The sequence below is a fragment of the Octopus sinensis genome, linkage group LG9 (genome assembly GCF_006345805.1).
Source record: "Octopus sinensis linkage group LG9, ASM634580v1, whole genome shotgun sequence".
NCBI lineage: Eukaryota > Metazoa > Mollusca > Cephalopoda > Octopoda > Octopodidae > Octopus > Octopus sinensis.
The window spans coordinates 56,803,262-56,819,783 of NC_043005.1; the positions used below are offsets into that span (position 1 = coordinate 56,803,262).

Here is a 16,522-nt window from a genome sequence, read left to right on the forward strand (position 1 = left end):
AGAGAGGGAGGGAGTTGAAAATATGTAGAGAGAAAAAAATAAAAAGGAGAAGAGAAATGCCTTTGTTTCTTATAGTTTAATATCTATTTATAAATATATACATATTATATCAATATCGGGAATTCCAACCGGTTTTCACTATTTAAATTAGCTTTTCAAGGAACATTGTACAGTAATCAGTTCTCGTGACAGAGGGGTTTCGTCATTTTGGATGTTTGAAGAATAAGAAGAATGAGTCTAGGGAGTGAACCAAGGGAAGGCAACGTGGTGTATACTGAATCTTCAGTATCTTTACACCTTGTATATTTCTATATTTCTCTCTCTCTCTCTCTCTCTCTCTCTATGTGTGTGTGTGTGTAGGTAGGTAGATAGACAGACAGACAGGCAGACAGACAGGAAGACAGACATGCAGGCAGGCAGGCAGGCAGGCAGGCAGGCAGACAGACAGACAGACAGACAGATAGATAGATAGATAGATAGATAGATAGATAGATTGTTTATCAGATAACTGGTCAGTGATCGAAACATAGCCAAAATCAGAAGATCAACAGCTGCACAAACTTATGTTTCTGAAGCTCGGCTACAGAATGCGACAGTGACAACGACTACTGCTACTGTCATAACTAACATGCACTCACACATCTACCATAGACAGACACAAACCAAATTACTTGGTTTAAACATTGAGAAATTTGTTTTTTGTATTGTGTTTCATTTGTCACAACATTTTTTTAAGGACAAATAAATATTTTGTTTTGCAATTTTTTCCGGTTGATAAAAGATATACTAGTCACGCATTGTTGTCAGTTATTTTGACTGCACTCCTCCCTGATGTTTTATTATTTTCACCAAAACAAGAAACCGTGAGACATTGAACAAACCAGGTCATTCAAACTTAGATATCAAATCTCTTATCACAATATGAGATTTCAAATATCTTTTCCTCGCACTTGTTATGTCACAGGAATGTTGTACTGTGATGAACCAATCAGAGAGCTTCTAAAATATTTCTTAAGCAACTGTATAAGGATAAACAGGCTTCAAAACCAGAGACCTGGTTACTGTAACTAAACACATCAGTCTCAGTACAGAAATTCTATAGTGATTGGATCAGCGAATTAGCTAAGTGAGAGCTGATTGTCAGGTAGTGGTGAGTCATCAGAATAGAATCAATAGATTATAGTAAAGAAGTAATGACAAAGAACAATAGATTGGTTGGATAGTAAGAAAATTAGAAAAAGACAGTTAAAAATGGTATCGCAACCGATATGCTGGTATTACAAATGGCTCTCCAGCAGTTCTTCGATGCGAAATACGAGAGTTGAGTCGTGGAGCTAAGGCACATGTTCACAGGACATGAGAGTAGGAGCACCACTAAATGGGTCTAGATCGAAGAGATACGACATGAAAACAAAGTTACAAAGAGGGCTCTGTACAAAATGCTTAACAGTATTTCCCCCATTGCTACGTTCTGAGTCCAAATTCCGCCAACGTCGACTTTGCCTTTCATCCTTTCGTGGTTGATAAATAAAGTACCAGAAACACTAGGGTCAATGTAATCAATTAGTCACTTCCCCCAAAATTTCAGGCCTTGTGCCTTAAGTTGAAAGAACTATTATTATTATTATTATTATTATTATTATTATTGTTATTATTATTAAGTCGACAAGCTAGCAAAATCGTTAGCACACTGGACAAAAATGCTTAACGTCATTTCTTCCGCTTTTACATTATGAGTTTAAATGCCGGCATGATCAACTACTTTACCTCTCATTGTTTTGGGATCGACAAAATGTGTTTGGCCCAAGCTAACCCCTTATTGAAGAGAAGGGTTCTTCTGGCGTGTGTGATAATGTGTATGCCCTCATCACTAACTTCGGTGTATGACCTAACGAAATCCAGTGCCTTATAAAGGATCTTCCTCGATTTAGATATATATATATATATAGGTCCACTATGTCTAATTGGTTAAACTGAACCCTATCTCTTCCACTATTGGTTATAAACCATGTTATGTCTTCACTGAGGTGACGCCATAGGGCGCCAGAAGCCCTTCTAACAGCGTTATTGATTTTCTGATGAGCTGCTTGGTTTATGATCCTTGATCCTAATAAAGGCTTCTTTCTTCACTAGTGTCTCTACTCTATCCTCTAACTGTCATATCCTTCACGTCATAGTTAATGCCATCATAAGCTTGAGAGGTAACAGTCCAATTATGTAACCCTGCACTCTTCAGAGATGGCAATTATGGAATGAAATATGCCGACTGCTCTCCATTGTTGGCGGTGAACAGACACATCTGGTTTGTGGTTGCTCTGAAAAAGATGATGCAATGAGCCAAGCAAGGGTTTAGAGTTATGTCCCTTGATACCAAATCAACACCTCTGGGGGTGTTGCAAGGCGACAAGAGTTTTCAAGGAAAAAGTGTATGGAAAATATCTGTATGTTTTATGATTGGTGTTCTTCTGGGGTGAGGGGCACCAAAAGCCGCATATTTTATATTTTTTCTTTTGGGCTTCTTACAGTTTCCGTCTACCAAATCCATTCCTAAGGTTTTGGTTGGCCTGTGAATACAGTAGAAGACACTTGCCGAAGGTGCCACGCAGTGGCACTGAACCCAGAACCATGTGGTAGGGAACCAAACTTCTTACAATACAGTCACGAATTGTTCTGTTTCCCATGTCTGTCATTTTGTTAGTATTAGAACACATGAACAACTACTGGCCACTGCAATTTGCACAATTTGATTACAGTTTTGCCAAAGCTCTAAAATCTCAGAACCATCTGAATTCCATAATTGCTCTGAAAACTGTTGGGCAGCAACAAATTGATACAACAATTGATCACTAGAGAGCTGCTCCCATTCAGTTCCATAATAGATCAGTAGAGAAAAATCATGACATATTGAAAAGTTTAATTTGTTGTATTGCAATTTTGGCTTGCCAAGAATTATCATTTGGGGAAAACAACGAAACAGAACAATCAGACAATAAGAATAATTTTCTGACTATATATGAAGCAGTAGCAGAATACAATGATTGTGTAAGATCATATTTAGATTTCTATTTCTTTACTACCCACAAGGGGCAAAACACGGAGAGGACAAACAAGGACAGCTAAAGGGATTAAGTCGATTATATTGACCCCAGTGCGTAACTGATACTTATTTAATCAACCCTGAAAGCATGAAAGGCAAAGTCAACCTCGGCAGAATTTGAACTCAGAACGTAACGGCAGACAAAATACCGCTAAGTATTTCGCCTGGTGTGCTGACGATCACCAGTTCGCTGCCTTAAATCATATTTAGATTTCATGAATAAAAATGCCAACTGTACATTATCTGGACTTTCAAGTGATGTTCAAAATGAGATCATTAATAGAATAGCTGCTACAACTGAAGGTGAAATGATCAAACAAAACATTATTTGTTGCTGTTATGTTTGATGAGACTACAAATCTTTGAATGAAAGCTCAATTGTTATGCATCTTGCAATTTGTTGACGAGATGGAAAAACCTTGAGAAAGGGTTTTGGGATACACCAATGTCAGTAAAAATAGAAAAGCTGAATCGCTAACAGAAGTTCAAATATTTGTTAATGAATTCAATTGTGGCCAAAAATTCATTGCACAAACTTATAATGGAGCTGGGTATTTAAATCGAGTACAAAGCGCAACCACCATATTTGTAGATTGTTGTGCACATTCACTTAATTTAGTACTCTCTCAATTGGCTTCAAGTACTAGTGGATATCGAATTTTCTTCCATATTTAAAAGGAATTTCAACTTTTTCTTGAAGTCAATGACTACTGGATGAAATCTTTGGAAAGCGATTTCCAAAGTTACATAAGACATGTTGAAATTATTCATCTCGAACAGCATCCATTTTGTCCAACAAATTTCCTGAATTTTCTTAGTTATTTTCAACTATATTAGAAAATCCAGATGATAGCACCTCTTCATCGATTTCTTCGTCTGCCGTAAGGCATTATTTTTCAAACACGCCAGCTAAGTTGAATTGTCTAAAGTCGAAATACGCCTGTTGTTTTTGTCCTGTTATTATTATTATTATTATTGTTTTATGTATTTATATTCATATTACTTTTTGTTTTTTGTATTTATTTTCGTGTAACATCATCCATTTTTCTCTCCTTGTTTCGTATACATTCGATCCTTTTTCCAAGAAATCTAATGCTCGTAGCTTAGTTTTTCCTTGGGGCTGGCCAGATCAGAGCAATCTCAAGATTAATCAGCCGAAATTGTGAGGATGATCCGGTTCTTGACTGAAGATTAGAGGCTTCGAATGACCCGTCCGTTTTTGTATCTTCTATTTGAATGTTTTGCGTTCTTATCCCATTTTGTATTTTTATATATATATTTTATACATATATATATATATGTATGTGTATGTATATATATATATATATATATATATATATATATATATATATATATATAAGTATGTATATATATATGTATGTATGCATACACACATACACATACACAAGCATACACACACATACAAAAACACTAAAGTTAAAATTAAATAACTAAATAAATAGGTGGTCTAAAAATAAATAAATGATTAGATGATTAAAACTATTGCATAACGCTTTGCACTTAATGTGTTGTATCTGATGAAGTATATTATATTATACTATAAACATATTCTAACAATGAATAACAACTTATCTAATCCCTTATAATATCTTATCCATCGATTAAAAAATTTGTACTTATAATTTCCATCATAGAATTTCCCACTGTATTGCTCATATATTTTGGTAAATGCACATTTAATCCCCCTAATTAGACAGATACACGTTTTCACATTTACAATATACGGTTTCATACATTTGTAATACCTTCATCATCATCATCATCATCATCATCGTTTAACGTCCGCTTTCCATGCTAGCATGGGTTGGACGGTTCAACTGGGGTCTGGCAAGCCCGAAGGCTGCACCAGGCCAGTCAGATCTGGCAGTGTTTCTACAGCTGGATGCCCTTCCTAACGCCAACCACTCCGAGAGTGTAGTGGGTGATTTTATGTGCCACCGACACAGGTGCCAGACGAGGCTGGCAGACGGCCACGCTCGGATGGTGTTTTTTATGTGCCACCGACACAGGTGCCAGACGAGGCTGGCTGACGGCCACGCTCGGATGGTGTTTTCTTATGTGTCACCGACACAGGTGCCAGACGGGGCTGGCGGACGGCCACGCTCGGATGGTGTTTGTTATGTGCCCTCAGCACGGAGGCCAGTCGTTGCGGTACTGGCTACGATCACGTTCGGATGGTTTTCTTATGTGCCACCGGAACTGGTACCACAAGGATACAAATTCCATTGATGTTCATCTATTTTGATTTGGTTCGATTTGATTTGATTTGATTTGATTCGATTCTCACCTTATTTCTCGTAAATAATCTAAAAACCACATCCCCTAGTCATATCACTATAACCTATTAGATTATATTCACTAACCTATACGCTCATCAACTTTCTATTTCTATAATTCTTAATTTAATATAATTTAATTTAATTTAATCTAGTCTCAATATCAATTTTTACTTTCATATCTACCCATAGTTAAATGTGAATTATTTGTTTCTGTTTTCATACATATAATTTTTTATATAGTTTGTTTGTATTATCTGTTAACCACTAACTAACCATAGCAGTGCCATGGCCTTTAGCTGACCAATTAAATTACGTGAATGACCACAACCCCCTCCCCGTTACTTATAGGGATTCAGCAACTTGTTAACTATAAAATAGTGGAATAAATAACGGAAGGTAATACAGTATCTTGTTAACTGACCAGAGATTTAAAGCATTTACTAACTTAGTACCAAGTGCGGATGTTTACCCTTTGAACGGCAGATTGAGAAATTAATTTTTTGTAACTAAACACTTTCAAACTTCAGACACTGGTAGAATGTGTCGTATAAAACATCTTTCTAGAAACAAATACTGCCACCACATTTCCACTATTGAAACACTATTACCAACTCTACCACCACCACCATTGTAACTTTCAGCACTGCTACTAACATAACCACCAGTACCACTATTAATACCACCAGCCCCACAACTACCACTACTCCTACAACCAACACCAACACCACTCCAAATACCATGAACATCATCACTATTTCTAGTGTTATCACCACCACTACTACTACTCATACCACTATTTCTCCACCTCAACAACCACTACTACTACTACTAGCATCACTACCACCACTGTTACCACTGCAGACATTTAAAAAAAAGTGATAAACAAAACATCGAAAAACAATACTTTTATATTATTTTAATTTTATAATACAATTTGTTAGAGAGCAGCTTCCAATAAACAAACACTGGCTGTTAGAATCACAGACAGAAGATTGGTACTAACTGTAGCATCAGCAATAGATGACTAGTGCCAATTGTTAGAGCCAACACTACAACTTGTATGGGTCATAGACATAGGCTAACACCAACTGTTAGAATCACAGCTAATACACAGCTAGTACTAGCCCTAAGAGTCACAGCCAAAACACTGGCACCCATTATTAGGGTCACAAACAAAACACTAATGTCAATTGTATAGGCTACAGGCAAAAGTCCAGTGGTGCTTATTATAATGCACAGCAGTTCATCAGTTGTCACACAACAAAGACAACAGCCTGCTACCAGCTGTCAGAGAATAAGGACTGACTTGGTGCCAAGCATCAGACAAAAGACCTCTTGGTGCCAACTGTCACACAGCAGATGAGACAACAGTCTGGTGCTAAGACAACACAAACAGCAGTCTGGTATCAGCTGTCAGGTAACAGAAATATCAGTCTGGAGCCAACTGTGAGGCAACAAAAACTGATTTGGTACCAGCTATCACCTAACAGATGAGAAAATAATCTGGTGTCAAAACAACAGAGACAGCAGTCTGGTGCCAATAGTCAGACATCAAGGACTAACCTGGTGCCCAGCATCAGATAAAAGACCTCTTGGTGTTGTCACCCAACAAATGAGACAAAAGATGGGTGCCAAGACAACAGAAGATGCAAGCAGTCTGGTGTCGTCAGATAACAGGAATACAGCAGTCTGGTGCCAACTGTGAGGCAATAAAGGTTGATTTAGTACCAGGCATCAAATAAAAGACCTCTTGGTACCAGCTGTCACATAACAGATAACCAGGGGCCGGGACAACACAGACAGAAGTCTGATGCCAACTGTAAGACAATAAACATTGATAACATGCCAGGCATTAAATATATGACTCTTTGGTGCCAACTAATACACAACAAAGAAGTAGCCTGGTGCCAAGACAACAGAGACAGCAGTCTAATGCCAGTTGTTGCACAACAAAAACTGATCTGATACCAGGAATCAATAGCCCTCTCTTGTTGCCAGATGTCGCATAAGAGACAGCCTAGCAAAATATTCCCAACAATGTGATGTCGTCAATTTGATTGAGTGGTCTGGCTGGCTGGCTGGCTAACTCATGAGCCAGAAATGGGTGAAAGGGATAGACACAGAATTGAGCTAAGGTGAAGTTTGTGATGAACAACAGATAAATGACAAGATAAGTGAGAGAGAAAGTCTAAGTGTTGAATAATGTCCTCAACTGATCACCATATTAGCTGCAGGCTCTCCATCAGTAGATGAGGGATTAACCTCAGTGAGAGTAACAGTAACTTGTTGCTCCGGCTGCTGTTCCTGTTGTTGTTGTTGTTGATGTTGTTGTTGTTGTTGTTGTTGCTGCTGGTCTACTGTTTCATTTGTGGTTGCTAACTCTGATGTTTCTGCTACAGTTGCTGCTACTGCTTCAACTTCTGTGGTTGTTGTTGCTGCTGCTGTTGTTGTTGCGGCTGTTGTTGTTGTTGTTGCTGTAGTTGCTACTTCGGCAGTAGTTTCCATGACTGTTTCTGCAGCTGACAATGTTGTTGATGTTGTTGTTGTTGCTGTTGTCAATTCCACTGTGTCTGTTGCAATTGCTGCCTCCGCTGTTGCTAATATTGCCGTTTCTGTTGTGGTTGCTACAATGGCCTCTGTTGACTCCACTGGAGCTTCTTTCACTTCCATCCCCAACACCAGACCCGACCCTTCCACAACACCTTCAGTCAATTCCGACAATGACTGTTCAACAACAGGCGCTACCATCGTTGTTGTTGTTGGTGTCGTCGTTGATGTTGTCATGACATCAGCACTGACGAATGTCACCTGGCTAACTGTGATAGCCTCGCTGATTGGTACCGCGATGTGATGTTTCGTCATCATCAGGCTTTCTGTGAGATTCTGCCCAAGTTCCTTCACGTCAAGCACTCCTTCTTCTACTTCTCCATCCTCTTGTCTCTCCCCCCCACTTACTTCCCCTTCTTCTCCCACCGATTCTGAAACCCCTGTCCCTTCAGTCAGCACACAGCTGGGATCTGCACTGATATCCTCAAACTGCTCCGTCTGAGATGCAACAGCAATTTCGGAGCCACCCAAAGGATTGCTTTCAGTCAGCGTTATTTCACCATCTTCAGAATTTCCTACAAGTGAAAAGAGGACCGGATTAGTAAAGAGGGAGACATACAAAGAAAAATTTGGTAAAGAGAAAGATGAAAAATTGAAAAGGAATAGCTAGAGATTAAATAGACAAAACAAGAAACTATGACATTACAACCAGCCAGGAACAGTCTTCGCTACATTTGCGGCACCTGCCAGAGGGAGTGTTTGTCCAGGATAGGACTACACAGCCACAGCAGGAAATGTATTAGGACATGAAATGTAAAAGCCGGACTAGACTATTTTATGTGCAACTCCATTGTCTCCTGAGACAAAAAGGATGCCAACCAATATACAAACATAAAGGAAGACAAGCAGAGAGGCAGAAGAGACTACAAAAGAGAGTGAGAGGATTCATTGTGGCTATATTCCATAATCTGCCATATATATGCTATAACACCTCACCTGTGAGGTTATAAAATTTCACCTGTGAGGCTCACAATATCTTCAGAACAGATTTTAACACCTCTTTGTCTCTTCTTTTGTATTGTCTTTTTGTTGCTTTTAGAATTGTCCAACACATAGTGCTCTATGAACCCCATTTCATGCCCATCACAGTGCAGATAGGAAACCAATTTCAAGTCAGTGTTTCACTCACACTACCAAAATAGACATTGTGCACCCAATGAACCAAAGTGAAGTGAAATAGTGATCTCAAAATATAAAGCTGAAGTTGTCTGTGTATGGCAGGTTTGGTAGCCTTCAACTAACACTATCTCCTCTGAGACCCTGCAGCGCAAGTTGACCAAAATTGAGAGTATGATAGAAGAAGGCTTGCTCTTCATTCCATAGAAGAAAAAATTCAAATCGGACCATGTTAACACCAAAAATTATTTACATCAAAAAGGTGCTTTTTTTCTATGAAAATCCCTACTTTTTACGATTTTTTGACTGCTGTGTCACCATTTTTCGGTGTATTTCAACCAGAAAAATGTTCACTTAAAGAGAATAACAAGCTACATAATGCAAAATTTTTACCTTTCAAAAATTCCAATTCTAAAGGGTCGAAACAAACCCGAGCAACACCGGGCAATCCTGCTAGTAAAACATAAAAGGACCAGACACAAAGTAGATAGACAGTAAAATATAAGGGAATGGGGAAGAGTGGGGCAGAAGACGGAAAGAGAAAGTAAAATATAAAGGAACAAAGAAGACAGTGAGAGAGAGAAAGAAAGAGAGTATGATATAAGGAAATAGAAGAGAAAGGAAGAGTAGGAGGAGAGAGAGAATGAATAAAATATAAGGGAACACAAGAGAGTAAGAGGGGAAGAAATACATAAAGGAACAAGAGGAGTGAGAAAGAGATACAGTAAAATATAAGGGATCAGAAAAGAGAGACAGAGAGAGAGAGACAAAAATCATCATCATCATCATCATCGTTTAACGTCCGTTTTCCATGCTGGCATGGGTTGGACGGTTCAACTGGGGTCTGGGAAGCCAGAAGGCTGCGCCAGGCCCAGTCTGATCTGGCCGGGTTTCTACAGCTGGATGTCCTTCCTAACGCCAACCACTCTGTGAGTGTAGTGGATGCTTTTTATGTGCCACCTGCACAGGTGCCAGGGGAGGCTGGCAAACGGCCACAATCGGTTGGTGCTTTTTACATGCCACCGGCACAGGGGCCAGGCGAGGCTGGCAACGGCCACAATTGGATGGTGCTTTTTACGAGAGAGAGAGAAAAATGTAAGGAAACAGTAGAGAAAGGAAGAGAGAGAGAGAGAGAGAGAGTGAAATTTAAGGGAAAAATGAGAGAGAGAAAGGGTGAGAGATATAATAAAACATAAGTGAACAGAAGATAATAAGAGAGAAGAAACAATAAAATATGATGGAACAGAAGTACAGGGAAGAGAGATACATTTAAAATATAATAGAAGTGGAGGGAGGAGGAAGAGAGTGAATGAAGTATAAGTGAGTAGGGGAGCGGTAAAGACAGAAAAGAGAGAGGGTAATATGAGAGAGAGAGAAAATAATTAAATAAAACAAGAAACCTTACAAGAGACAGACATAATGAATCAGAATAAATTTCATCATCATTATTGTCGCTGCCAACATCACTAACATTATCATTACTTACCTGTGAGGTTGAGTTGTTCCACAGTGATGTTGACCTGCTGTGAAGTGTCCATGGGTATCTGTTGGGACCCTATTGTGATGTGCTGGCCATCAACCGACAGGGATGTAGGGATCTGGATTCGAGCTTCTGTCGTCCCTGTTGACGTTGCAATGGTTAATGCCTGCTCAATCATGGTAACTTCACATTTCTGCTTTTGATGTTCCTGTCAAAAGTGAGAGGTGGAGAGAGAGAGAGAGAGAGAGAGAGAGAGAGAGAGAGAGAGAAAAGAAAAAAAAAAGAAAACAAATTATATCACTTGGCCAATGAATAACATAATGATAAATCTTCAGAGATTTCCTAGAGGGTCCTAACTTTGGAATATTCTTTTCTACTCTAGGCACAGGGCCCGAAATTTATTTGGCAGGAGGGGGGCCAGTTGATTAGATCATCTCCATCATGCAACTGGTACTTAATTTATCGACCCCGAAAGGATGAAAGACAAAGTCTACCTCGGTGGAATTTGGACTCAGAACATAAAGACAGACAAAATACCTATTTCTTTATTACCCACAAGGGGCTAAACACAGAGAGGACAAACAAGGACAGACAAATGGATTAAGTCGATTACATCGACCCCAGTGAGTGACTGGTACTTATTTAATCGACCCTGAAAGGATGAAAGGCAAAGTTGACCTCGGCGGAATTTGAACTTAGAACATAGCGACAGACAAAATACCAATAAGCATTTCGGCCGGCATGCTAACGTTTCTGCCAGCTCACCACCTTCTAACTTTGGAATATTGACATAGACACAAGTATGGCTGAATGGTAAGAAGCTTGCTTCCCAACTACATGGTTTGGAGTTCAGTCTCACCGTGTGGCACCTTGACAAGTGTCTTCTACTATAGTCTCAGGCCGACCAAAGCCTTGTGAGTGGATTTGGTAAATGGAAACTGAAAGAACCCCATTGTATATATTATTTTATTCTTTTACTTGTTTCAGTCATTTGACTGTGACCATGCTAGAGCTCTGCTTTGAAGGATTTCAGTCAAACAAATCAACCCCAGGACCTTTTTTTTTGAGTTATGGAGATGTAAACGCACCAACACCAGTTGTCAAGCAGTGATGAGGAGACAAACAGAGACAGAAACACACACACACATAGATATATACATACGCACGTACAAATATGCACACACACACAAACACATACAACAGGCTTCTTTCAATTACCATATACCAAATCCACGCTTTAGTCAGCCCGAGGCTATAGTAGAAGACACTTGCCCAAGGTGCTGTGCAGTGGGACGGAATCCAGAACCATGTTGTTGGTAAACAAGCTTCTTAAGACATGGCAATACTTCTACCTATATGCATGTGTGTCTGTGTTTGTCCCCCTCACCACCACCACCACCACTGCTTGCCAACTAGTGCTAGTGTGTTTACATCCCCGTAATTTAGCAGTTCAGCAAAAGACACTGATAGGATGAGTACAGGCTTTAAAATAATAAGTACAGAGGTCAATACATTTGGCTAAAAATTCTTTGAGGCAGTGCTCTAGCATGGCCACAGTCTAATTACAGAAACAGTTAAAACAGAAGAGATAAAAGATACCAGGTAACAGTACTAACCACCAACCTATATTATTAATTTTTTTATAACTTGCTTTGTTTTGACTTTAAACAAAAAATAAATGAAATCATTTATATATATCAGACAATGCTTCTTCAAAACTACATTACTCTATAATGATAAATAATGGCAACAACAACAACACTTTCTGATTTAGATACAATGCTAACAATTTAGATGGGAGGAGGTCTTGGCTGGAATCACTGACTCCAGTAACAATTTGGTACTTTTTCATTGAGCCCAAAAAGACAGAAAACAAAGTCAACCTTAGAAGAACATTGGCAGAAGGTTGCACATTTGGGGAGTGGGGTTTGTCAGTTAAAGTGACCCCTGTACTTGACTCGGACTTTGTTTTATTAATGCTAGAAAGACAAAAGTCAAAACTGACTTTGGCAAGATTTGAACTTAGAACATAAAGAGCTGGAACAAATACTTCAAAAGCTTTTTGTTCAATACTCAAATGTCTCTGCCAATTCATCCAAAAATTTCTTTTGACTAAACAAAAGATTGTTTGTAATTTGTAATGTGGCTGATAGGAAATGTGCAGAAATCTGTTTTTTTTTTGTTTTTTTTTTTGTTGATGATGCTGTTGTTGTTGTTGTTGTTTGTGTGTGTGTGTACGTGCATGTGTGTAAAAAAGGAGGTGGGCTGTAAAGTTCATATGCTGACTATGAAGGTGTGATTCTAGAGTTGTGAAATCATGCATGCATTAATTACAACTCCTTTTATTAATAACTGCATTGTTTCTTCCCAGGTAAACTGACATTTGACTGTTCAAAGAAGACTTCAAAAGTAACAAGTAGTGACTTCTCTTGAAAATTGACAAAATTTGGAATTGTGGCATTATCAGGTACCTGCAGAAAAAGGGTTTAGCCCCCAGCAACATTTATGCTGACATGGTTGCTACATTACGGAAGGACACCCAGCTTTATCAACAATGCAAAAGTGGGTAGAGGAGAAGGGAAAACCTTGAAGATGACACCACCCTCCACTAAGACCTTGATCATGCTCACCACATGGTGATAAATGACAGGCATTTGACTATAAATCAAATAGCCAATGCTATAAGCATATTCCATGAAAGAGTTGAGAATAACCTGCACAATGAACTTGGCATGATGGAAGTTTCTGTTCAATAGGTGCCATATCTTCTGATACCTGATCAAAATGGCACTAGGCTGATCACACCACAGAAAAATCTGACATTGTCTGAGGCAGATCCAGCTGGTTTCCTAGAATGTTTCCTAACCCAGGATGAGTGTTGGGTTCATCACTTTGAGCCAGAAACAAAGACAATCTGTGTAGCTGAAACACCTCTCCTCACTTACTCTAAAGAAGACCATGGTAAAATTCCCGATGGTCAGACATGTTTTTGCAAAATTTTAGATATGAATATTGATTTTAAATTTTGGCCACAAGGCCAGCAATTTCAAAGGAGGAGGTAAAATGATTGCATCCTCCACAGTACTCAACTGGTACTTATTTTATTGACCCTAAAGGGATGAAAAGCAAACTTGACCTCAGCAGAATTAGAACTCAGAATGTGAAGATGGATGAAATATTTATTTCCTTATTGCCCACAAGGGGCTAAACATAGAGGGGGCAAACAAGGACAGGCAAACGGATTCAGTCGACTATATCGACCCCAGTGCATAACTGGTACTTATTTAATCGATGCCAAAAGGATAAAAGGCTAAGTTGACCTCGGTGGAGTTTGAACTCAGAACGTAACGGCAGACGAAATACCGCTAAGCATTTCGCCCAGCGTGCTAATGTTTCTGCCTGCTCGCCGCATTAAGATGGATGAAATACTGTTAAGCATTTCACCTGGCATGCTAATGATTCTGTCACCTCACCACCTTACTGGAAATGAATATTGGCAATGAATAATGGAAGTGAAGTTGAAAACAAAAAAGAAGCAATAAAAAAATTTAAAAAAAGAGAGACTTACAATGAGTAAACTTTCATTATGGAAAGTCTGACTACATTTATCACAATCCAAGGTTTTCAGATCAGAGTGCTTCCTCTCAATATGTTTCCGAATGTCCGTGAACGTGTAACCGAAGAAATCGCAAACTCCACATTTGTAATCTCGTTGACCTTTATGTCTGCTCAATGAAAGTGGCAGTGGAGAGAGTGAGAGAGAGAAATAAAGAGAAAATAAGAAGTGGAAGATACTTTTTGCATGGTCCGGGACTCCAAAGTGGGTCCAAGAACCAGTAGGGAACAACTGTTACAAAATAAGGCATTAAAAAACTGTTATGGATAAGTAGTTAACACGTGGCACCAAAGTCTTTCAACCATGAAGGAAAGAATAACACATTGCATCTTTTCACAGCTGAATGCTTAAATCATACCTTTTGACATGTAGCTCTTTGTTCTTTATGTGTCGGAATGCTTTTCCACAGACCTCACAGATGTGCTTCGGTTCATCATGTATGAGAACATGTTTGGAGATGTCTGACCTTTCACAACCTCTGAGAAGACAAACGGAAAAATTGTTGTTAGCATTATAAATCATAACAAACCTTAGTCCCTTTATTAACAACCCAACTGAGGCTATATCATGATATCTCTAATATTAAAACATTCCAAGGCAACATTCAAACTCAGAATGTTAAAAACCAGAGACAGTATAACATTGTATCTCTTTCTACTGTTCTAATGGTTCTGCCAACTGTTTCTAATTTAGACATAATCCCATGAATTTTCAGGTAATGGGGTTAATCAGTTACATCAATCACAGTACTTGGCTGGTTCTTTATTTTATTAATACCAGAAGGATGCAAGACAAAGCAAACATTAGCAAATAATAATAATAAAAATAAGAGTAATAATAATCCTTTTTACTACAGGCACAAGGCCTGGAATTTTGGGGAATGGAGAAAATCGATTACATTGACCCTAGTGTTTCACTGGTACTTAATTTATTGACCCCAAAAGGATGAAAGGCAAAGTCGACCTCGGCGGAATTTGAACTCAGAACTTAAAGATAGACAAAATGCTGCTAAGCACTGTGCCTAGCGTGCTAATGATTCTGCCACCTTGCCACCTTTAATAATTTCTACTTAAGGCACAAGTACTCAACTGGTATTTATTTTATCAACCCTGAGAGAATGAAAGGCAAAGTCAACCTTGGCAGAATTTGAACTCGACACATCAAGATAGACGAAATGCTACTATGCATTTTGCCTGGTATGCTAACAATTCTGCCTGCTCGCCACCTTAATAATAATAATAATAATAATCCTTTCTACTATAGGTACAAGGCCTGAAATTTAGGGGAGAGGACTAGTCAATTACATCGACCCCAGTGTTTCACTAGTACTTAATTTATCGACCCCAAAAGGATGAAAGGCAAAATCAACTTCAGTGGAATTTGAACTCTGAACGTAACAACAGACGAAACACCACTAAGTATTTTGCCTGGTATGCTAACAATTCTACCAGCACGCCACCTTAACAGGAATAATAATAATAATCCTTTCTACTGAAGGCACAAGGCCTTGAAATTTTGGAGGAGGGGACTAGTCAATTACATCAACCCCAATGTTTCACTGGTACTTAATTTATCGACCCCGAAAGAATAAAAGGCAAAGTTAACCTCAGCAAAATATGAACTCAGAACATAGCAGCAGACGAAATACCTATTTCTTTATTACTCACAAGGGGCTAAACACAGAGAGGACAAACAAGGACAGACAGATGGATTAAGTCAATTATATCGACCCCAGTGCGTAACTGGTACTTATTTAATCGACCCCGAAAGGATGAAAGGCAAAGCTGACCTCGGCGGAATTTGAACTCAGAACGTAGTGGCAGACGAAATACTGCTAAGCATTTCACCCGGCATGCTAACGATTTTGCCAGCTCACCACCTTAGTAATAATAAAGATGATAGTAATAATGGCTGTTATAAGATTAGAGCAATTAACAAGTGGGCTGTTGCTTTGATGAGATATGGGGCAAGGAATAGTATCTTGGAAGAAGCATGAATTACAAGAGATAGACCAGAGAACATGTAAATTAAGGACAATGAACAAGGAACTACACTCCAAGAGTGATGTGTCAAGATTGTATGTAAAGAGAAGGGAGGGAGGATAGGGATTAGTGTGTTGTGAAGGTCTCATAAGGGAAGAAAAAAATAGCCTGGTCTGGTATGTCAAGGGAAATAAAGAAGAAATGATTGAAGCAGTAAAAATGTGGGGAACCTTAAAAGTGAACAAAGCCATACATCCAATACAATTTTAAAAAGACAAGAGAGAGCAGATGAAAAGAATTTGGCAGGACAAGAAAATACACAGT

General features: G+C 38.8%; 1 protein-coding gene across 1 annotated transcript in view; it reads right to left on the minus strand.

The window, feature by feature from the left end:
- Positions 1-6,298: 6,298 nt before the first annotated feature.
- Positions 6,299-16,522, minus strand: part of LOC115215614 — a 79,561-nt gene continuing 69,337 nt past the window's right edge. The window contains 4 exon segments of the mRNA XM_029784837.2: positions 6,299-8,519; positions 10,607-10,808; positions 14,169-14,325; positions 14,575-14,694. Of these exon segments, the coding sequence (XP_029640697.2) occupies positions 7,606-8,519; positions 10,607-10,808; positions 14,169-14,325; positions 14,575-14,694 (1,393 nt within the window). The 3' untranslated portion in view covers positions 6,299-7,605.